Genomic DNA, 24,514 nt, shown 5'->3' on the forward strand with positions numbered 1-24,514 from the left:
GGCAAACAGAATGAATAAAAAAAGGGGTAGCACATGACTGCTGCTGGTGGGTCTGTGCGTGTTTGTGTGTGCTTCTACAGTAAGTTTGCCTTTCTATTTCACAGATGACATCTAAAAGAGTTTTGATTTTCATCCAGAGTTACTGGTTCCACTGGTTTTCGCCTGCGTGTGGCACTCACATCCGAGGTTGCTGTTGTTGGACGGCACCACCAGCAGCTCAGCCTGGGGGTTCTTGATAATGTCACGCCAATGGATGGTGTCTGCATGGCACAGGAATTTGTTCTGGTCAACATAAACACCCCCGTTCAGTATCTCTGCACAAGATGGGGGAAAAAAGGAGAGAAAGAGAGAAATGAGCACATAACCATGGATATATAGTACATGTACATGATGGCAGAAAATCAATACCTCAAGGTTAACTCCCATCGTTCCTATGTCTCAAAGTACCGTGATGCATACTGTGTTCCCTGAAGTGCATCAGAGCATGAAGATGAATGCTCCTGACAAATGGAAGCAGTAATTCAATACCATGTCTAAAGACAATGATGTTCCATAGAGTGGTACTCCACAGAAAATAAGTAAATTGATTTTACTATGTAAACAAACAGCTCTGAGAACTTAAAACTGCACCCCCGTATAATATCCTAATTATGCATCGAGTATTAAATAATTTCATGAAGAGAATTAGAGAGTTAACGAGTTTGAATGTCGCTGGATGAGACCAGATACTTGTTGCATTAATTAAAACTGAAGTAGTAAACTGGAGCAGTGATACAGCTTTACCCAAATCCTCAGTGAGGGATACTGTTCACGAACAGAGTAAATGAGGTCTGGTGTAAAGTTTCTTTCTGGGGGTATCATGCTACATGTCGAGAGCAGAAAGGGTTTATATGAATTTTAATTTTTCATCTCACTGGTTTCTGGTTGTAGAGTTAAAAAGAAAAAAAAAAAAAAGCAGTTAGGAAAGTCTTCAATTTTTTATTGTTCCACTATTATCTTCAAGGGCTCTTGCGGCTCAAAACAGGCCCAAATCATCAAACTGACTCAGAAAATAAGGGATCACGGCTCTCTTGACCTACTCCACTTCCCTCCATCAGAGTGAGAGCTGATACACCAAAGACAAAGCCGGGCTCCTCATCCAGCATTTGCTTTAATAGCAAAAATATGTTTCTGTCTAAGGACCAGTGCCCTTAACAGATGCCTGCACATGAAGCATGATAACAAATTCTAATCTCTCTCCCTGTTATTTATCCAGGTTTTGGATGTGGACACAGAATGAAATGATGCTGCAGTAATCCCTCCCCTCCCGAGCCGTGACCTAAGGCAGGAGAAAAACAACAGCCCCCATCAGAGTCTCTTTCTCTCCGGGACACCAGCTGACTGTATTATTTAACCGAGTTGAGGGATTTAGATACAATTCACCTTGCATCCCCTTCTCCTTGAATATGAAGCACCGCCTGATTCCATGAAAGTACTTGTCATAATAAATGAAATTTGAAAAAAAAGTAACAATGTGGTTCAGATTAGGGATGGATTAGCCGGAGGTAAAGAAGGGTATTATCTCCCTGGGCAGATTATTAACAGTGTATGAGTTATGCGGACGATCCAGCAGGCGAGAAGCACACGCAGGAAGCTAATCATTACCATCCGACACCCTGATTAAGGAAGTGGGCCTTGGGAGCGACGGGGACATTTATTCAAAGCCCTCTTAGAGGTGACATGGCCCTCCGTCTGCCCGCTGAATGGCCTACAGCCGCGGCTTCATGTAATCATGTTTCCGTCACAATGGCCGATTTATCAGGGGGTGTTTTACATTCATGGATGGTGGGTGAAAAGACAGGGGCAGGCTGTGCTTTATTCAAATAGCATGTGGACCGCACTGTCAGCATGCTTCCACGCCATTTAAAAATACTCGTGAAATAAGCAGCCATCCATTACGCGATTGATATCCAAGATATGACAGATTTCTGACATTATACATCACAATGCACTGAATAGGCATATCATTATCTACAGGAGATGTGTCCCTTTGTATGGATTTCCTTTAAATCACCAGAAATTATAACCTGGTTTCCTTCAAGTCACCTTGACATGATACAGGGCTTTGTTGTTCTGCCATTTCACGCCTCCTCACTCCAACTTACTGGGCACACACAAGGTCTACACACCCACTGTCTCACAAAACCTGTAATTTACACAACTCACTGTGGACTGGCATATGTTTGGGACAGGCTTCTTTTCAACGCGGCTGGGCACTCCACGAAGAACAGGAGCTCTACTTTGCTCAGTGATGATTTCTTCCTACGCCTGACAGTTGGTCTTTCGCGGTAATTCTAAAACTGTAAAAATGTGGTGGCTTCTCTGGAAAACTCTGTAAAGCCTTGAAGTTCCTGAATAAAGCTTGATTTTATGAGAAAACACAGACTTGCCAGATGTTGTTTCTTGTAGTCTGTAGCAGAAATTAGCTTTTGAACATTTGAAAAAAAAAAAAAAGTGATCTTGGTTGGCAACGTTTACAATGGTGCTCTGAGCGAAATGCTAATGACTGCACGCTAACATTGCCATTTAGCATGCAGCTCATTAACAATAAGCACATAAAGTACAATTGAAACTAATGGGAATGTCATTAGCTTTGCAGGTATTTGGTCATAATATGTCAAATTAAACTTTTGACCTCATGATAAACTTTTGACCTTATCATGACAAAGGATGAGAAGCCAGGGAGCAGCATAGTGATGAAAACTGATCCAGCAGGGACCAGCCTACGGAGCAGCACTAGCTCGGCTAAAAATTGGCTACAAAAGTGTGGACAAGCGATAAATAATGATGGAATAACAATAATTTCTGCATTAGCAGCCTTTGAGGTATGACACATATAATCAATTCAGCTTTTATGGAGAGCCGTCTTTCTGTTCAACCTGACCAGCACTGTCCCAAATGCTCTTTTAAGTGCTGGCGTCCAGACCCCCCCCCTCCCCCCGCTCGCCATGAGACAAATTGCCACCTCTGCTGTCCATCCAGGGAAGGGCACTAACTCTTCCGGAGGGATGACAAGCCTCTGTCGGTTGGTCATTCGTTAACAGGCGACAGTCCTGCGCCCCCGCCCCTTCCCACCTCCTTCCCGCTCCTCTCGAGTACACCCCCCTTACCCCCACCCCTCAACGCTTCGATCTTTCCATCAGGATGGGAGATCTACAGTCAACCATCGCCTCTACATACCCCCCCACCACCACCAGCACCACCCAATCCCCTCGCTCTCCACACTCCTGTGATTCACGAGGTAGTCATAAAACCTATTGTCCTGCATCAGAGGAGAGGGGGGAGGAGCTGGAGGGGTGAGAGATAGAGAGGGCAGTAGGAGAGGGAGGGAACAGAGATGTGAGGAGAGAACATGAGGGAGAGAGAGAAGAGGTTATAGCCCAGCCTAACAAAATTAATTCTCTTATTTAAAGCAATAAACCCAAGACATTTTACACAAATAGACTACACAGGATTTTACTGGCACTGCTCTGTAATGCGGATGTAATATACGAGTGACTTGTTCATGAAAGCTTTTTGAGTTGCAACTATATTTTTTATATATAATATTTTAACATCATGGTTTCCACTGCTGTGCAAGAAATGTACATTTTCTTTTGCTGAATTTTACAATTCATGCAACATTTGGCTCGCAACTTTTCCAAATGAAAGGCTGCTGGTTATAACACATAAGGCCGATTTCACCCCTTACATCGGGAAAGATAACGTCAGGTGTGTTTGTGATTCTGCATTTCCACAAAGAGCTTTGTAATGGCAGTTTTTGATGTTAATTGAATTCTGATCGAACGGAGAATAATTATTTGAGCTGAAGAGGAGCAATTTTGGAAACCTGTTTAGTTACCACTGATCATATCATAGCTCACAGCGTCTACACTGTAGATGGGGGCTCAGTTAGAAAATATGCTTTGATGGACTTTGCAGCCTTTAAAATGGCCTGATAACACAGAAGAAAGCTCTCATCATCCCCTTTTGATTGTATGTGCAACCAGAGCAGCGTGTTCCGCCGGGTGCTTTGCTGGGTGACACAGTTCCCGATGATGCTGTTTTATGTTTGTATGTGGCCGCTGAGGGCTCCGCCGCCATATGCTCAGGTCATGTTGGTTCAAAACTGTTTCTGGGGGAGCGTTTTGCTACATGTCTCTTGGCAGTAAAACAAAGTGATGGAGAAAAAAAAAAAAACAAAAAAAAAAACACACCCAGTGAAAGTTGAAGTGTCTTGTTGAATCAGACATTAGATTTGATGTAGAACTGTGCAGCAGAGTATAAGGTGATCACTGGAGGAGAACATGATTGGGAGAATTTGATCATATGAAACTGAATAAACTGATGAGTGAATAAATGGCTTTATTCAGTGGCTCCACTTTCATGAAATCCATTTACTGTCTGTCTTATAAAAATAAATTCTGTACAAGTTAACTGAAAACAGCTTAAATTAAAATGACATTAACAAACTTCTCTACTCTTCTAGACTGCTAAGTAAACAGCTGCTAATGCTAATGGTGGCTCTGTAGCACCAGCAAAACTCACAAATAGTTCCTTTAAATGAGCAGATGACCTTGAACAGGATGAAAGGTACAGTCAGGACAACATGTTAGCAGAATTGTTCAAAAACTTGAAATCCACTGGTTTAGCTTCCAACCAAGCTCCCATAACACTAAAGTAAAGTTGGCCTGGCTTAAAATAAAAATCAATATAAAAAATGTAACGACATGAAGATCTGTCATCTCACTCTTTTTCCCTTTGTACTGATTAACACAATGCGAACAAGCTGTGCTTTTATCTTAAACTATTTAATTTACTTTGTCGCTACTGAGTGATTGCAATCTTGTACCTTCATTAATGTAAAACAAATCTATCTATCTACACCCAGTAATTCTAATGATTTACAAAACATAACTGTGTAGGACACAAATAAAACTACACAACTGAAACAAGCTTGGGTAATGCCATTAAAGTTGATAAATTAACTAATTAAAGGGCAAAACACTGGTTTGAAATTAATGACTGAGCACTTGAGGAAACTTGATAATGTTGGGGAAGCGGATAAGGAAGTAACCTTTTCACACCCCTGGTTTTACATTATATTCAACATTTCTTTTAGCACTTAGCTGCCACTCTTATCCTTAGAGCAAAACAACATACAGTGGACTTTCATTTACAGATGACTAACATTACATAGTGATAAAAACAGAAATACAAACTATGGACTGTGGCAGGAAGAGCAAAAGGTAAAAGTAAAACTTAAAATCTGATGGAAGATTTCTTGTGAAAATGTATTTGTACTGTGCATCAAACACATTAAAAACAGAGAAAAGGCCAATCAGTGTTAAGGAAGTAAAAATGATCCCTGTGCCTAGTTGCCTTAGCAAGCCAATTAAGTTCATTTTACTGTCGTTCAGCAGAGCGGAGAGCCTTTATTTTGAAGTAGTTTCTAGGCAATGATAGCCCCAGCACCAATCAGTGGCCATAGCTCTATAGGGAGCCTGCTGATGAGCTTTCATCAGTGCTGCTAGCCACTTGTCCCACATCTCTTTCTCTCGCTAATTATGCTGATGAATAAGGCCGTAATAGTGATCCGTCCTCGAGTGATGAGTCCATGAGTTTGCCGTTATTGTCTTGTCTCGGGGGCGGGAGCGCCACATATCACCCAGCTCAAGCGGAGTGCATTTGGGTGATCCACTAATGCTCTTTTTTATTAGGATCATCGCTCCATCCTTTGTCGTCCTCCACCCTGCACCCACCCGTCAGACCAGCCCATCCCCTCCTGCATGAAATGTACTTTCTCACTCCGGTGATGGGCCCGAGTTGCTGAGCACTGGGAACAGAGAAATCGAGATGATCACTCTTTCTCTCCGCACTTGGCTGCACTTTTTTCTTTTTTCTTTTTTTTTTTTTTCTAGAGCCACACCAACGGACACACACTTAACAAACACACACAGGACAGCCCATTCACACATGACAAAAACAGATGACGCACAAATTGCACATTTAGTTACGTACCTCTAAACATGTGAACGTGTGCAATGCTGCATACAAACAGACAAAATCCCTGTGATAAACACCTCCTGTCTCAACAGCAAAAAGCATCTTGGAGCTTGGTTGCATCACGTTGACAAAGCCTCGCATTTGTAGGCAGAGCTGTAGAGTTAAGCCGAGGCTTTACCTCTTAAATGCCAATTAATCACTCAGTGCTTGGGAGAGAAATGCAGAGAGCCCCAAGGGAAGCAGCCTTGGATTTTTTTCTTTTACCAAAATAAGTGAAATCCACCTTTTTTTAACATACATTTTAGCAAGATCCAATGAAATGCATTAATGAGAAGCCATGTACTGCAACTGCAGAGATACTGGAGGCTCTATTTGAACCAAAGTAGAGTTAAAAATACACCTTTAAGTGTATCTTATCCTATTTTAGTAAGATACCTCACTGTTTTCTGACTTTCTACTTTGCTGCCCTTTCTATTGGTGTTAAGCTGCTGCCAATAAATTAATCACTTCCTGCTCATGTTTCATATTAAAAGACTCCCAGTGGCTCCAATGAAATGAGACTCTTTTAAATGTGAATACATTAAAGAGCCCCCCCACTACTAAATGTGCTACAAGCTTTTTATCATAGAATACATTTATCTGGCATACAAGGTGAACACATAATGAGAGAACATATATGTGTATATGTAGACCAGTTATTAGCTGCTATGCAAAACATCTGTATCCTTGCAAAGGCTCTTATTGTTAAAGCACCTTGCACCTGAAGTTTGAACCAAATGGAATTAATTAGTGAATGAAATTTGTATGGGAATGTACATTCTTGTGAATTTATTATGTTAGCTCATTAATTTCACTCCCCACATATGTACTTTTTTTAAAAAGACACTACTGGTTACCCAGCAGGCCACAGCGTTGTCTGAAGTCTGGCTTTTCTTTGAGAATCTATGGGATCTAAGAGACCTGTAAACTCTTTGCATTTATTTACATGCATCAGTTCTCAGTGCTCTGTGTGGCCTGTGACACAGTGCAGACAGCTGGCGTGACAGAAGGTGCCGAAGTGGGGGAACGAAACAAATTGCCTTCATTTTCTTAGAGTGCATCCTCTTCAGGGAACACCGATGAACATTACCGAAACGGCAACAGATCTGCGACTCTGGAAAATAATGACTCGCATAAGAGCCACTGAAGAAAAGCTAAAGAAACAGCGAGATGGAGAGATTGTGTACGAGTTCCTTTTGCTGTCCCGAGCAACATTTTCAATTTCTCTAAGATAATAAGGACAATTACTTTTAGAAATCACTGTTCCTGGATACAGAATGAGACAGAGTGAGCAGAAATATTGGTGGACATAACAACACTTACACTAACAAATTACACAATCCACCAAAAAGAGGTTCAGAAAACAACACAAAAACAGCTTCAGAAGTTGTCTTGCCCTAAGCCAACCAGCACTTTGAACTTCACACACATGATATGAGGCAACGAGAGAACACTGCAAAGACATCAGTAGAACCGGGGGAACAGTAAAGAGTGTGGTTCCCTACACTAGTGTAAAAATCTCTTTCATCTTATGGCTGCAATGCCCACAATGTACTATCTCGAATGAACTACACTGCAGCAGAAAGAGAACAAAGAGATGTCCTCAAAAAAAGACACACATACAAGTGTGTGTCTTTGTGTGTGTGTGCATGAATGGGATGGTTAATTGGTATGCACATGGGTGTGTCAGGGTCCGAGTGTGTATAGCTGTGTGTGGACATGCTAAATATCCGACCAAAATCGCCCCGTAATTAAAATAAAGCTGTGGATTTGTGTCCTCAGCCAATTTACAGTAAGACAAAGAAAGCCCACAATTTGAGGTAAACACATGACTTGACTGGAAAACAAGCAGTCGGTCCCTAAGGAAACCCTCTGTGTGTAATTGTGAAGCACTCCACTGTACAGTGCCTCCGAGCATGTTTACTCTAAAGAGGAAAAAAAAAACAGAAGCTGTTGAGAAAGTAGCTGCTTAAGTGAAAACGACTTCTCAAATCCCATGAATAACTGTTAAGTCTCCAGACTGCAAACAAGCCACTGGTAGATAAATGGCTGCAGATCGCCAAGATAATAGAGACAGAAAAAAGCAACTAGTTTGCCTCCAGCCACAAAAAAAAAAAAAGCAAAGCATCAGCAGAAGGGGCTTTAGTGGTACGAGTGACCAAAATGAAATGAACTTTTCAGAGTGCAAAGTGGGGAGCGTGTCTTTCCGGCAGGGGAAACATTTTGCTCCTGCAGTTGCACATTTTATAAAGAGCTGCATTATTCACACACCTAAAAAGCTGTCAAAGGGGTGCGCTGTGTTTTATAAATGATACAATCCTTACAAGCAAATCCACACTGACTCGGGGGCCTCTGACTCGAGGAGAACTTATCTGATCTTCACGGGAAGGCGGAGGTGGGTCTCCAGAGTCCCGTTTCCCCACTTCTCCATTATTAGCTCTGCCAGCCAAAGAGATATTGTGCTCAGTGACAAATGGGAGAGGAGCGCTAGGGCGCAGACAGTGCGGGGGAGGTCCCCTCCATATCCCCCCACCTCTCCCCACCTCGCTCCTCCCACCTCTTCTCCTACGATCCTGTATGCTGCCGCCGCGTCCTCCCCGATAACCATAATTGTGTTTTAAAGCCCCTGATTAAATTTTGCAGTCTCAAATGATATTGTTTTGCGATGAATCCTTATGAAAAATGCTTCATGTTAGGAGATTATGGAAGCTGTGTAGGCACTGAAAGAGGCAGCTAAAAGGCAGAGGCGAGGATGAGACTTTTTTTTATTTATTTATTTATTTTTTTTACTTAAAGGTTCAATGGATGCGAAATGAATCCCTGCCATCACTCTTCCTCTTTTCCAACACCCACTCTTGCTCCACCTGTCTGTCTTATAAACACACACGGACACAAACACTCCCTTTCTCCTTTGCAAAGTTTCCTCACTCTCACTTGCCAGAATACACCCACAGGCGTGGAGGTGACACAGCAATCATGATTAGGAAAACTTTCAGACATTCGACTCAGACGTAATAAAAGAAGAAAGCCTTCAAAATTAAAAAAGGATAAAAAATATCCCAGTGTCACTCTTTAAATTGTCATTATTGTCATAATGTAAATCTCCCATCTGAGTGTTGCAGTACTTCTGGGGGAGGCCGATTTTTTTTCTTTTCTTCTTTAGAGGTGACACAAAATGCAATCAGGGCGAATGAGAAGCCAGCAAATTCAATAATGGAGGCAAATGAAAATGGAACTGGAGACTCTGCACTTAAGGCAGGATGGGCTCACGGCCCTAATAAGGCTTCTTCTGTCACCACTTCCCTGCATCTAAATTAACCAGAGGCCCTCCAATCAGCGCGGGCAAACAAAAGGGCCAGCCAAAGAGATGAGGGTGCTGCTGAATGTTAATCATGCTAACGAACAGCGGTGGTCATCAGCACTGATGTGGGTGCATGTGCGTGTGTGTTGGTCTGGGTATTAGTGGAGAATCTATTAACACTCAACAGATCAAAAATTGAGTTAAAAAGCAAGAATTCTGGTGAGTTAGGAAATTGAGCAGCTTTGAAAATCAATTTAAATCTTAAGCTTTTTTTTTTTAAAAACACTCGTGTGTTTTTGAAGTTTTGAACCGAGCTTTTAATAGGTCTCAGTGACCCATGGGTCAAGCAACTCACTCATCACATAAATTGCCAGGTGCAGTCTGGAAGTACAAACAACCCCAGAATTGCTGTCCCATGTTGTTTTTCCTGCTGCAGCAGTGATAGGTTGTTTCACAGTGGAGTTACCCCGACAGTCAGTCCACTCCCTGCTCTGTTATTGTGCAGGAAATAGTGTTTTGGTACAATTGCCCGAGCTAAGAACATCAAAGTAACATTTAGAGGGCACCATGGATGAACCGTAGGGGAGCCATCAAGACGGTAAAACTGCTGAGCAGCTTAGCTCATATCTTCAAATGTGGGTTATTATTAAATGTCCACTCTTGAGTCAGGAACCAAAAAAAAGAAAAAAAGGGTTCCTGTAGAGCCTTAATGTGTGTGCTTCAACACCTGCAGTGCACAAGCATGCACGCACAAACACACGCTGCCCGTCTGACATGCATTTTGTAATTCAAATCGAACTCATTACATATTTTCATGGAGCAAAATGCTTAAGAAGTGTCGGAAGCTGAGCTAACCCTCTGCATTAAAATTGACACTTACAATGGGCTAAATGGGCAATTTGTCATTTTCTGGCACAGAGCTGCAGCACTCATCCCTCCACTTGGGTAATTTGGGACACACCGGCACGGACACACACACCAGCAAATCAACTATGACCAGTAAATTGCCTCCATCTGGTTCTACAGTATATTTAGCGTGAGGCTCTGTGAGCCAGTCCAGCACGACTTCACTCCCCCTTTTCCTGACTCTACCTTCGTCTTCTGCAACAGATGCTTTGCACAGACATATTCATCAGCGATGATTGGCCATGCCCAACACGCTAATGGATTTGCAGTTTGGAGTATAAATCAACAATCTCAAGTGGGGCTTGGACTGAGGTGCCGGGGCACTTTAAAAAAAAATAAAATAAAAAGGACCTAAAAATGTCATTAAAACTTGCCAAAGTCAAGCAGGTTACACACGCCTGGGAGAGCATGCAGACAAACATTGCACACACACAAACACAGTGCAAAGTATACACTATTTATTTTACCCAAGACCCCAAAGCGTACAAATATGTTGCAATGTCAGGAGGGTGGCATGTGCCTCGTGGCAAGACAAACAAGCAGACGCTTTGAATCTAATTACTGTCAAATAAAACCTCCCGTCATTAGGACGTCAGCGCAGACTTGTTTTTAGCTTAATGACCCTGCATTTTATGGGTTATCAAATTAAAAACTTTTTTTTTAACGGCATTTGGTTAACCAGTTTTAACATAGGTTCATAACACTTTAATGGTTTTGGTTTGGTTACAAGCCGAGTTCTCTTTTTCTTTAAGGCCAAACTGATGCTCACAGCTTGTAGTTCAGATCATTTAAAAAAAAAAAAAAAAAAAAAAAAAGGGGGAACTCAAGAGTCTGGTCACAAGTGATTCTAATCTCCTGAAAAAAAATTAATTCAGCTCTAATGAGCAAGTTTGATGAAGACACGGCTGTTCGGGTTGATCGGGTGGGATTTCCAAGGACTGCTGGGTGGAAATGCTGACTCATCCGGCCTCACCACACACCACTTTCTCTCGGAACAGAGGTGGAGAGTTTGAGCTAGATTAGGCATGAGGACTACTGTTGTTTTTGCAAGAGATAAAAAAAGTTTTAAATGGTGTCTGACTTCAACTTTACCACTGTATTTGTTCCATTATTTAATTACTGGCAGTATTTTATATGTTTATGGTGACTTTTCTCCATTGTTTTGCTTTTGTGTATCCATATTTATGATCTATTCATTTACATATTGTTTCATTTTCCAAATAATTCCACAGCCAGTCCTTCAGAACTGTTCCATTAAACGCCTCATTTTTATTGCAACTTGTTGTATTTCTCTGCTTTAGACGAAGTAAGATTCATATGCAGCACTTCTGCTTCCTTTCCCTTGAACTTCTACTTCCTGACCTCCTGACCCTAACATTACATTCAGTTTGGGGCATGACTTGATGAAATCAGGGCGACACCGTGAGTGCGCCGCCCCACTTTGCCACAACAGATATCCATATTTGTTGTACTCAAGCTGTCAATGCTCTGCTCTCTTGTGTTCTTGACGCGCCTCTCGCCAGAAAGCGCAGCCGTAACCACAGCTCACCCCGCCTCCACCTGCAGGCTCTATAAAGGCCTGTATGTTGCTGTTACAATGTTATATATATACAATGTTAATGTTTCCATTTATCAGATTGGAGGAAACTTAGAGTCACTCTATGCTGGATGAGAAACTTCAGGTTTATTTAAGATATCAATGTTGGACATCCTAGTTAGCCCATGCTAGCTCCCTTTGGAGAGCATGAGAGAACGCTGAGCACGGGACTGGGAGGCTGAGGGCTGGGGGAGGTTCAGGAGGAGGCGTTTCATCAGGGATGTTCGACGGTATAAAGGGGTGAGGGCAATTATTGCTCACTGGGGGCTCTGTCAGGTGTGTAGGTAGCGCAGTCAGCCAGGGTCAGCTGATACTGACCTACAAGACACAGTGTCAGCCAGTGGAAGTGAACCCTAACATCAAAGAGCGGTGCACAGGGCAGCAGACACACCGCCCCGGGGGACTATTACCATTCCATTAGAGATCATTTCTCCCTCCTCCCGCAGGTGCCGCAGCCCGTAATGGAGACAAACCCAAAGCCCCCCTGGGTCTCCTTCTCAAAGGATTTGAACAAAAAAAAACAATGGCGGCACAGTGCTGACAGCACAACACTGATAAAACAGAGCACGGGCACGGCATCACAATGACTTCTGGGTGCAAGAGCATAGGAAAAAATATGAATCGGAAATGAAGAGATGAGAAAATAAACTGTGGAGTCAGACGTGGCATCCCATTGTGCGTCTGCATGTCAATGAATGTCACCTTTTTTTTTTTTTTTTTTTTAACGAGATGCTTCGCTGTGTTATCACAGACACTGAGCAACAACAGGCAGCGGCTTATTGTGGTTCTCTTGGCTGAGCTGTATTTTAACACAACTGACAATGACTCAGAGATGATTTTCAACCTGGCTTGGCGTTAAAGTTCCTGTTGCATTACATTACATAACATTGGCAGTGTTTTTTTTTTTTTTTTGTGTTTTCAAAAAGGAACGCTGGTGCTTTGGTGTTTCAACACTCCAAAAAAAAAAAGAAAAAGAAAATAAAGATGAAAGAAAAAAAGCAAAACTTTATTTCGCAAGCAGACTGAAGGGCTCTCTTGCTTTGCAGATCCACGACTGCAGCATTTTCTGGGGTAGCAAAAGCAGCGTTTGAAGCTGGGAGATATGTTTTAATCATTTGGCGCCTTAATGATGACACTGGATTCATTATTAATGGGCCCCATTCCTCTCCTCTCCCTCTTCCTCATAACAGTCCAGAGTGAGAGTGGGTATTAGCATTAGCCGCTTTTGCTTTATTTGATCTTTCTGTAATTACACCACATTTTGGAGATCACACCACAAGCTTTATGTTAAGTAAAGAGGCCTTGGAAGCAGCTTTTTTTTTTTTTTTTTTCTCTATACAAATTCCAAACACAATTACCATGGTTCCTTTTCCCCTCCTTTTCTTCTTTTACAAGATGGAAATCAGTAACCTGGCAGCAAATCGTATACAAACATGGAAAGGCAGAGGCCCTAACAATCACTGTGCACAAGTGCATCTCTCTGAAACGTGCACTTTTCTGAGATGAAGATGAGATGTAAAAAAAAAAACAGACAAGTGTGAATGCATAAAAAGACAACTGTCTTCATGCTAGCTGCAGCGCTGCAGGGTTCTTCTTTCAGGTGTGCCCCCCCCCCCCCCCCCCCTTTTTTTTTTTTTTTTTTTTTTCAAATAAGCAGAGGATATAATATCTTTGATGTGCTGGATCTTTATACTCTCCACTGAGGGGATTTACTGTATAGATCAAATTCAGCCTTTATGACACTTCTGAAACTAACACCGAAGAAAAAGTTTTTCACTAGCTGAGGAATATAAAACAGCAAGGAGATGTTAAAAATAACATCTCTGATTCTCATAAAACTAAATATTTGCTTATGTCAGTTTGTGCGGCTAAATGAAACCATATTGTATCAAACTAAATAACGATATGCTTTTGATTCCCTCCTATGATTACTTTGTAAATCTCCTTAAATATGAACAGAAATCTCTACTTGTTTAGCTGAGCAGAGTGACTGTGAAAATAAACTGTTCATAATGCTTGTAAACCAATAAATCAGTAATATACTCTAAAAAGGAAGATACACATGGGGTTAATTATAATGAAGTCTATTAATCAATTCATCCCAGCAGTAACTGATGTTGGTAATTTGGCCTAAATGCATTCAAATACTCCCAAAAATGCTGCAATTAGCGAGACAGCGGCACTGAATTATTAGGTTTAAATTAGAGTGTGTCTGGGTCGTTGCCAGGTTTGAAACCATCATGGCAGTGTCACTACAGTCCCGGCGAGCCTTCGGGAAAGCAAAACAGGTGAGAGAGGCAGTCAGGTTACAGAAAGAAAGAAAGGGGATGGCAGAAGCTGGTAATTTGCTTTCTGCACACGGGTGTGAGGGGCATTGCTTGCCAGATGGGAAGTTGGAGTCAGAGCTCTCTTTGGGGCACACTGAGTCATTTGGCTCTGATCCAAATGGGCAATTTCACAGGGTTGGAAAAAAAAGGCTCAAAAACAAAGCTGAAGTTGGGTAAAGAAAGAGGAGCAAACTGGATGTGAAAACCATTTCACACATGCCACCTCCTCAGCTCTGAGAGTCTTATAGTGGTTATTATCACCACTGCTGCGCAGCATGGGGTAATTAGCACTGCAGTGTGTAGCGAGGCATGTTGCGTGTATGTGTGCGGTTCGCGTGGCTGTCCATACATGAGTCGTGCATGTGTGTTGTAGGTTATTCAGGCTTACAAGAAGCTGCAGGAGCATCACAGGGTAAGGCTGAACAAGCTGGCATCAGAGGAGTTTCTTTAACACAGATTACTATATATCCCCGTTACTATAAAGACCACACAGCTGTATGCATACTGACTCTGACTCCAAATTGAATTCCACGCTTTCTGCGGACTCCCACTGTGTACTGAATCCACAGAGGGATAAAGCAGCAGTAAAGCTGTTGTTTAATGTATTGTGTGCACTGAGAAATGCTGAATATATCCTCGCTCGGGCACGTATATATCTATCCCCTCAAGATATGGCGGAAGTGGTGATAGGCTGCAATAGGTATTACAAATAAGGAAATCTCAACATACATGAATCTAAGCATATGTGCGTGATAGCTTCCAAATCAGCATTAAGAAGGGAGATTAATCTGGTGGCCTAATTGTGAGCTAAAAAGAAAGAATTCTGTATTTTCCTCTTTTTTTGTCCCAGGCAAAAGAGTGAAGGGAATTAAGAGGAACAGCTCTGATCCATATGCATGACTGGATCTGGCTTAATTGCAGCATTGTGGTGCACTGGGATCAGATGATATGGACCAAGGGCTAGTGATGCGAGGCGCCATCCTGAGTATGTGCTGAGATAGGAGATGTGTGGAGTGCCGGCCAGATAGACAGGGAGGGGGCCTGGTGGAGAGCCTGGATCACAGCGGTGAACCAGAGGTAAATTCTGCCTCTGAGGATCAACACAGTCTGCAAAAGTTTTAGGGAAATAGGAGAAATTTGCAGATGTAGATTATGCACTGTAGACATAAATAATGCAAGGTCCAGCAGTATCTTCCTGCACCCTGAAAGGATTATTAAATGATACTACAGTTACTATGTGCTGTTCTATAGTAAAATAATTACTGTGTGTTGGCACTAACTGTGTCATTGCCTCATATCTGGAAGCTAATGAAGTACACATGAATACAGTGCAGGTGAATACACCCAACCTGTTTATCATGAAGAAAAAGAAAAAAATAACATTCATAATTTGACATTGGACGTGTACTTTGACAAAGGATCGTGTACTTTGTGCATGACCCTTTCAGTCAGTAGCATAGGAACAGTCTTTGGGCTGCAGAATACATATTAATTAGCTCATTTTGAGAAATGGCAAAGTTACCCATTATGAGTCATCTGGGGATTAAACGCCGCTTAGGCCTCCCTCTCTTCATAGAAGTGGTCAGAATGGAAGGCCCCCTCCTGCTTTGCCAGCTTAGGGTGTCAGCATGCTCTTAAAACTCCTTTATTGCCATGTTCAGACTCTATAAAACGCTGCTTATTACACTAAATCTGCCATGTGCTTTAATGTGGATCACTGTTCGATCCCCTGCCATCAATCACAAACACACTCCTGCAAAGTCACTGGCACAGCAGCCCAGGGTGAATTCCTCAACACTGACGGTTTGTCTTGTCATTGTGCGAACACGTGTTGGAACATTTGCCGCATTTGTGCTCCGTTCCGAAAACTTGCAACAGGAGGAGGAGGAAAGACACACGACTTGTGTTTTACACTGCAATTAATTCGGTTCCACTGTAGAAAAACGTGACACAGGATTGCCAGCAGTAGGATGGATGCAGGACAAATTGCATTGCCCACAGGAGAACAGTGTAAAGCGGGCAGATCGATGCCAGAGAAGACGCCTCGGGCAAAATACAACAAAGGGGGATACAGGCAGAGCCGTCTTGGTTTCTTGGCATTTCAGGGGCACATACCACATGGTCGATCTGTGGTGGGATTGAGCCCAGTCTGTTTCATGCTCTGGCACTCTCCTCTGCAATACCATGCCATCAAACTAACCTTCAAGGTGCCACATGTAGCTGTTTATTTTTTGTTTTTTTTTTACATTGTTAAATCATTAGATTCTAACAAATTACTTATACCTCAGCGTGGAGACTTTGTCGGGAGGACTGGCAGCGTCTGCATGTATGTGCTTGTGTTCTTTGGCTGCGCTGCGAAGGACATACGTGTTGGACATGATGGTGAGATGCTCTGAAAGATTTCGCTCCATTCGTGCTGGAAGAACAGCGCTCTTTTCCTGTTTCTCTGCCACAAAGACATCCAGCAAACTTCATCCAAAAATCTCACTTGATAAAACCAAAGAAAACGCCACTGAGCCGTCCCATTTTCTCCGTCACGGTCTCTGGTTTTTAAATTTGAGTGATATAAAGGGGACACGCAATGCAATTCCTTTTTTCCTGTGTGCCCGTTTCTTTCTTCACTTCACATGGTTAATGCTGCAGACTGTGCATCAGATGGTCAAGCATTTCTCGCTTGCCCTCAAGTGCTAACCTATACATCCTCCTACAGCCTTGGACATCTTCATCTCTTCCTTTAACACTGCAGTTTCATTCCTGACCTTCATCCCATATGTGCAGCTTCTGTGTGTTTACCGCCTTCTCTGTTGCTCTAGATAGAAGGGCATCAAAAACTGTACACACAAAAAAAAAAAAAAATCTGTATAAGAAACAGAGTGACCCTCAGACTGCTTCTCCTCAGATCATATGTGACAGTTGTCCCTCAGCCAGTGCTTCTCCTATGACGGCTTGTGTTTCTTTCCTGGAGCAATGTTAATGCTGTAGCCAAGACAGAAGAAAAAGACAACACCTGACTTCTGATGTGCCGGAAAAAAACAAACCTTTTAGCAGGCCCACTCCCTTTGCTGCTCAATCTAGGTGGATTACATGTATGATTTATACCGATCAAGACCAATTTGGACGACAATGAAGTGGGTACTGTAGGAGTGGATAAAGCCTGTACCAGCAGATGGTGTTTGCCTCTATTATTCTGACTGGAGTTGGAAGGCCACTTGACCAAGGGGTGAAACAAAAATGGCAAAGATGAACTGATGCTGAGGTCACGACTCAGCAGACAGAAGCTACCCTTTGCAAACGCAGTCCACTTTAGCTTATGCCCTCTCACATGAGAAAAAAAAAAAACAACGACGAAAAAACAGCTGATCCGTAAAATTTGACAAACACAGCCACTTCCAAAAAATGACTCCATGAAAGAAGCCTGTTTTTGAGGCTGTAAACAAAAATGTAATTAACAGGGAAATAAGACTTTTCACAGACATTTGATCCTTCTATGTAGCTGCACATTTGCTTCAAAAGTTGAGCTCCAATTTTGTGACTTAATTAAAAAGGCCCTATTAAATCTGTATATGTGGGTGTACAAACAAGTCACACACAAGCAATTGTAGTGCAAGAAATGGGAACGTATTTACAGGGTGCTGAAAAATGAATCCCTGATTCACAAAATCAGGTTTTTATTCTCTTATTTGTGAGACAGCTAAAAGCATGTTGTCATTAAATATTTGTACCTGTGAGGTTGCGCAGGCCCAGCTGTCTCAGGCCGTAGTAACCGTCCCGCCGGTAGTTGAGGAAGATGGCCAGGGCGTAGCGACCCTCGTACAGTTTGGTGCCCCGTATGATCCGCAGGTTCTCCAGCGGCAGGTAGTCGAACTGGTTCAGAGCCACCAACACGTAGCCGGTCACCTCTCTGATTGACTGCACAGGAAGAAAAAAAAAAAAAAAAAAAAAAGGAGAATGTTTAATATGCACCGTGAGGCTGGGATTTTATGGCTTTGGGTTTTGAAAAAGATAAGGAAAGACAATTGGGTTTCATAAAATGCTGCGGGTTCTGAAATTCAAATTACATGTTGTTCCACAAATGATATGAAAGCCATTTCCTCCGACGCAGAAAATATCATCCAACAGTGATGTTTAGGCAAATGAAGCAGCTATGGAAAAGGCAGTACAGTATCCCTGTAATTATGTCTACATTGGACTGGATTCTGCACCTCGCAATTCACATCCAGTGCCGACCTTTTGTGCCACGGCAGGAAGTAGCGTGCTCAGTGGACTTTTATCCAGGAGATGGAATTTGCATCCTTTCAGACACCAACAATTGTTCCAAGTGTTCCAGCGGCCCAGCTATGTCTTTTTTCCATAACCAGCATCTTTCCCTAAATTAACCATACAACAGCTGCCATGTTAAAATATTGCAGAAAGTGAAAATTTTAAATTGTGATCTGGGGTTTTGTAGAATATGGACGACCTATGGAAACTAAAATCTAAAATTCACGACAAAGAACAACTCTAATGTGTCTTAAATCAGTGATGTAAACAGTTGTAGGGGTTGGACACAAGTGTATAAACTAAACACCACCCTGAATTTCACAGTTTTGCTTCTAACTCCTCTGTTTTATAGCCCCGTCTGCCTCACTGAATACACTTGATGTATTCTGCTCATTTTCTGTGCGTGAGGCATGTTATTTGCATTTTCAAATGTCAACCTCATGAAAAATTTGGACATACAGACCAAAATGATTAAAATGTCAGCTCAATTGCAGACTGATTACACATCTCCTCTGATTAGAGTCTCTCAGCTGTTATTTGAGGCTTAAGAAGCCATGACACCGGCAGATATGAATATTCACAGAACCAATAACCAAAATCAACATTTTTAAATCAGTATATTTCTGATCATATTTAATATCCTATATGCTGAAGTCGACACATGGAGATACAGGTCAGGTGTGACTGAATTCCTCAGGCCTAAAAATAAAATAAGAAAATAATTTGATATGTGATGAAGTTGCTATAGGCCTTGGCTGCCTGCCTGAGTCGGACTCACTACATACATGGGAAAAGATAGCTCCAGTTTTGCTGAGCAGCTTGCTGAAGAGCAACTATCTGCCTCATCGTGCATCGACTGACCTTCTCAAGAGTCACTAAAACTCAGAGTGATGACCTCTGTGTTATGCACTTGATGAGGCAAATTAATTCAAATTGCAAAATCAGGTTGAAGGATGGGGCCGAGGCGAGCGCTTTATTTATTTCTTTATTCTTTAAATTTTCATTTGAATCCTCCAGAAAAGTGTTTGTCCACATCCACGGGGTCATCGCAAAACAGCTGATTAGGGTTAAAGGTCAACGATGCCTCGCACTGTGTTCTCACATCAGCGGATAACAGGAAAGCTGACAGCGCTATTAATCAATTTGGCAGCCAATCACATCATCGCATACAACATCATTAAAGGATACTCACACTTAGCTCTGAGGAGTGTGCGCGCATGCATGTGTGTGTGTCTTCTAAAACACAACTTAGTCCCTTGTCGCTACAGCTCCACCTCTGTGGCCATGCAATATTCATCTGAGTCACTCAACCGGCAGCACAAGCTCGCTTATGCACACACACACACACACGCACAGAAACTTGCAAAACACACATATGACAGCTTTTAAATGCCACACTAACACATTTTACCCACCACCACTGACAAGCCTAATTAGAACACTACATTTAAAAGTGTTGGGAGAAACAGATCTGCTTCCACACCGGGTTGTACGACGGAGGCAACGTCTGCAGCCGTCGGCAGACACAATTTACTCCTGCGGCTTTTTGTTCTCCTTAGTTTAGTCAATTTTATCCCCCACAGGTTTTGATATACACAATATCAACAGCTGCTTCTTTCCACCAGTGGACCAGGGGTGCCACCAAGAGGGCCTAACACAACTAGGATGCACTGGTGCAGCTACAAGGACATGATCCCTCACTGGCTTCCCACCAGCAAACACAACAGAGCTGGCTTTTACATTTTTTTAACTGTATATATTACGTTTTATATAGTAATCTAAACTGTCAGCCATCACCATATAACATTATTAAAGGCATTTTAAAGATCCAGTGACAGGGCGTGACAGAAAGGTTCCCAAGCAACGAACAGCTGCAGAGACATCCTAATGAACAGAGACAGGTCAGTAATGATGCGGATGATTGGTTGGGAGGGAGGGAGGGAAATGAGTAATGCAAGGTTTGATTGGCTGCTGACCCCTGGGAGACGCAAGTGGAGACTGACAGTTAGGACACCTCGTGTGGAGTGTCTGCATTTCAGGATAATAGCGGGTAACTGAGATTAGCTTCTATACGAAGCACTCAGAAAACACTGTGCACCTGCCAAGTTGGCCTATTGTAACACTAACACAATAGGAAGGAAACAGACAGTGGAGGTGCTTATTAGCAAGATTACAATGTGTCAATCACCTGGAGAGAGAAAGAACAACATAATAAAAGAGCAGTAGAATCCATTTCAGCAGAGGCTTTGATTAGCATACTTATTGCAAAAGGATTTCTATTGTGAAGTACTCTACTGCCTGTCAAAAGCCCCTTGGTGAAATCAATTTCTGTCAAATCTGTTCTGTGAATTCTTTTTTTTTTATGTTTGTTCGAAATAGGAAGTTGTGTAACTTTATGCAACTCTATGCAACTTATGACTCAGCCTCGAAAAACAACCAAAGTGTAAAGAAGAGGCTTTCTTCTCCAGGGGGCTTGTTGATCCGCCCTCCCCATGGTTGAAGTCAGGTCATTTCATCATTCTTGACCCTACCGTGACCCTAATGTTTACTACTGGGGGGCCGGGGTGCCTCGTGAGCTCACCCTGCTATCATTAAATCCGCCGTAACCCCCCGGTGCCTGCCAGCGGCGCTATGACTGGGAACGGGGGAGGCCTCTCTGCAACCCGACCCAGCTGTGGGCACGCACTCGGCTGCTGGCAGACTCCACAGTGCATCCACTGTGCCCCCTTCTCCCTGCCAGCCTCCGGGACCCGCTGGCAAAACCAAAGAAAAACTGTTTCCCTGTTGCTTAGCAACCACAGGAAAGCCTTCCAGCGGGAGCGATGGAGAGCAAAGAGGGAGAGAGCATGCAGAAGAAAGAAAAAAAAAGCAGACTTAGAAAGGATTTTTTTTTTTTGTTGTAATTTAATTAATTAAATTAAAGGATTACTCTGCCCTTTCTCAGTAATTTTCCTTCGCTTTGACACTATTTAATTTCCTTCTTTTTTTTTTCTGAGCGCTTTCTAGATCAATATTTATCTGCATCCCTCTGTGCTGGAGGAGGGAGGAAGCAGGGAGACAAGGAGGAGGGAGGTCCGGAGGGAAGTAAACACAAGCACCTGCATTTCCCCTCCTGCCGCATCAACCGCGCTCTGTTTCAGGAACACAAACACAGAAGCTGAGGGATGCAACTTGCAGAAGCTGTCCACCGCTGCCTTGTGGGCGATGTGCTCAGACTTCACAAGGTGGACGGTGGGCAGACGCACTGATGTTTTCTTTCCCTCGCATTTTCTCAAAACATACAAACTTAACAAGGTGAGTGGGAGGGCTAATTTGAACCAACAAGGTGCACGAACCCTCGCTCCTCGCCTAAAAAAACACTTGGAAAAAAGTGTTTTAAGTTCTTCAAAAGGGGATAAAAAGAGCTAAAGTGTTTACACAGTCTGGCACAAGTCCAGGTTGTTATTTCAGCAACCGTTTTGGCTGAATCTTTCGATTCCAGCTCGACTGCGATGCATCCGAGTGTTGTCCTGTTGCGAGGGCCACACTCACTCACACAATCTGAACACACATACAGGCCTCATATAGATTCTTATATGTGAAAAAAAAAACAAAAAAAAAAAACACCGCCACGAGGCATAGACAAGACATAGCTGACACAGGTCAACTACCCATAATGCACTGCAAGTTTAATGTTTCCTCTAGCGCCTTTTTTCCCCCCATCAATCGCAAGCAATTAATGGCCTAGTGCAAAGCAGTCAGTCAAACAGAATCCCACGCAGTCCCGACAGGCTTGTTTCCTCTCTTCTTTCGGTTTTACCTCTGGGCGAAATGTGAATTTCACATGTTGGTAAATTGCTCTTTGTATCTCTGGGATACATTGCATTGAGGACATGGCAGGGGAGCCAAAAGTGTTTTATTTACTCCACACAACATCATCATGATAGAAGGTGCCCTTGCTGTCTTGGAAACAGACGCTGCTTGATGCGAGGCAGAGTTGCCGTGCTCAGGCACCTGTAACGCCTCCAGATATGTGGAAGTGTTTTCAGTGTCTCACAGTATGAAGACACGGCTATTCAGCTTGCGTGGCGCAATACAGGCGTTTTGATTTGGAGGCACTTTCAATTCAGGCCTGTGTTGAAATGAACCAACAATTGTTTTGCAAAGTAATTTTTATCAGTTAATGAACTGAGAGCTGCTTCGCTGGCACGCACAGTCGGCCGTTCTGTGTCGTAATTCAGCAACAGTTGGTAAAGAGGAAGTCAAAGCATAAGAAGTGAATATTAAAGCTGGGTTAAAGAGGAAAAGACAAAGTGACTGTTGGTCCAGCAGCGTTCAGGAACATCCAGCTTTAACTCAAACGTGACTGAACAGACACTTTTGAAAGCTAATCTACTACATCACATGATGTTTTAAGGCTAATATCCTGTATGTCTACAGTGATGTATTCACCCAGCTTACTCTGTGGATACTCAGGAAACCTTGCCAACACAGCCAATAGATTTGCATATAAATTTCTCCAGTTTCACTCCTCCCAAGAATCGCCTTTGGGCTTCACCCAGTTTTAGAGAAAAACGCTGCATTAGAGAATTTAAGAGAATTTAAAAGAGGTTTGAATTAAAAATATGTATATTACAGGTACAATGCTGCTGAGTTATTCACCTTTTATAGGATAATCTCATCTTTTTTTCATCTCCCATGTGTTTTTTTGGTCAACAGGATCAAGGTCGAAAAGTACCTACTGTAACTAGTCTGATTACACCTTAGCAAAAAAAACATCTATTCATATCTTTTAACAGTGGTGCAATAGTAAAACAACAGCGTAAATATATTGTTAATACTGATGCATCAGTGTGTAAGCAGCTTTTTGATGCTGTAGCTGGCTGAGATGTTGCTAATTTAAACTTTCCTAACATGATCCTTCAAAGGTTCACAAGATAAATCTGAGGGGTTATGAAATGTTTAATGAGATTGTAAAGAAGAAAAGCACATTTCTGCTGCATACATTCATATTCATTTTTTGGGAATTTGGACTGAATCTTTTGCTTTTTTTTTGTTAAATATCTGATCCTTTTGGCTTTGAATAGCAATTTAAATGAAACCATCTTAGAGGAGAATTATCTTTAGTGGCACTTATAGACATCTAAACATGACAGGGGCTCCCAATTAGACACTTCTTTAAAAAAAATAAAGTGACAAGCCATGGTTTCATCTTTAAAAATGCATTAAGAAAAATAACTATTATGCAAGCTGAACAGTCACATCTGTCAAATAAATGTAGGGGAGCAAAGAGTTCAGTATTTCCTTCTCAAATGCAGTGAAGCAAAAGTATGAAGCAGTATACAATGGAAACACTCAAGGGAGATACAAATAGCTTCAAATACAATACAATTATTTCCCTGTATGTTTCTGAAGCAATCTAAGAGTAAAAGAAAATTATAAATGACTTGGAGAATCGATGTGAAAGAGCTCTGCATCTGCTCTGGAGGCCTTATATTGATTTCATTTGTCACCCATATACTTTTGTACCTTTCTGTGATCCAACATTTTTTTCCCCAAGTTTGTTTTTCATCATGGGGTTAACCCCCTCTTATTCATTTTTAAAAGTGTAATCTACTCGGGTCTCTCCCCCTCACAGTGTTGCTTTCATCAGGCTAAGCGGATTTGGATAGACTCCTAAGCAACACCAGTGGGGCGAAGCAGCTGGATCTCCGCAAAAATCCACGGCTTTGTTATCTGAAAATAATGAGATGTTTAAGTCCTGCTCATGAGAAAACAATGTTTGATACCTTGAGATAACAACGTAATTCACCCGTTATCTCAGGATAGCAAACATGAGCGCCACAAAATCGGAATTTTCTGTATCAAGATGATGAGATAGTCAGACATGATCACGTGAAAGCAATTTGATATTGAGATAATGAGATAATTAAGTTGTAATCCTTACAGAACAGGCCTAAAAATAGTAGCTCTCAGTTTCTACTCAAAGGCAAATGTTGAGAGAAAAATGGCACCACAGAAGAAGACGGTATAGAAAGTGAGAGAGGAGGAACAACAAACAAAAAAGAACAAGAAGAGAGG

General features: G+C 42.2%; 1 protein-coding gene across 4 annotated transcripts in view; it reads right to left on the minus strand.

The window, feature by feature from the left end:
• LOC139609708 (receptor tyrosine-protein kinase erbB-4-like) overlaps positions 1-24,514 on the minus strand; it is a 218,413-nt gene that overhangs the window by 67,828 nt on the left and 126,071 nt on the right. For all 4 annotated transcript variants that reach the window (XM_071464587.1, XM_071464588.1, XM_071464586.1 and 1 more), the window contains exons 3-4: positions 17,917-18,103; positions 180-314 (exon numbers count right to left, since the gene is read on the minus strand). In XM_071464587.1, coding sequence (XP_071320688.1) covers positions 180-314; positions 17,917-18,103 — 322 coding nt within the window. The remainder of the gene's footprint in view (positions 1-179; positions 315-17,916; positions 18,104-24,514) is intronic.

The sequence above is a fragment of the Trachinotus anak genome, unplaced genomic scaffold (genome assembly GCF_046630095.1).
Source record: "Trachinotus anak isolate AG129_WGS33_773 ecotype Australia unplaced genomic scaffold, CSIRO_AGI_Tana_v1 ptg000026l, whole genome shotgun sequence".
NCBI classification, from domain to species: domain Eukaryota; kingdom Metazoa; phylum Chordata; class Actinopteri; order Carangiformes; family Carangidae; genus Trachinotus; species Trachinotus anak.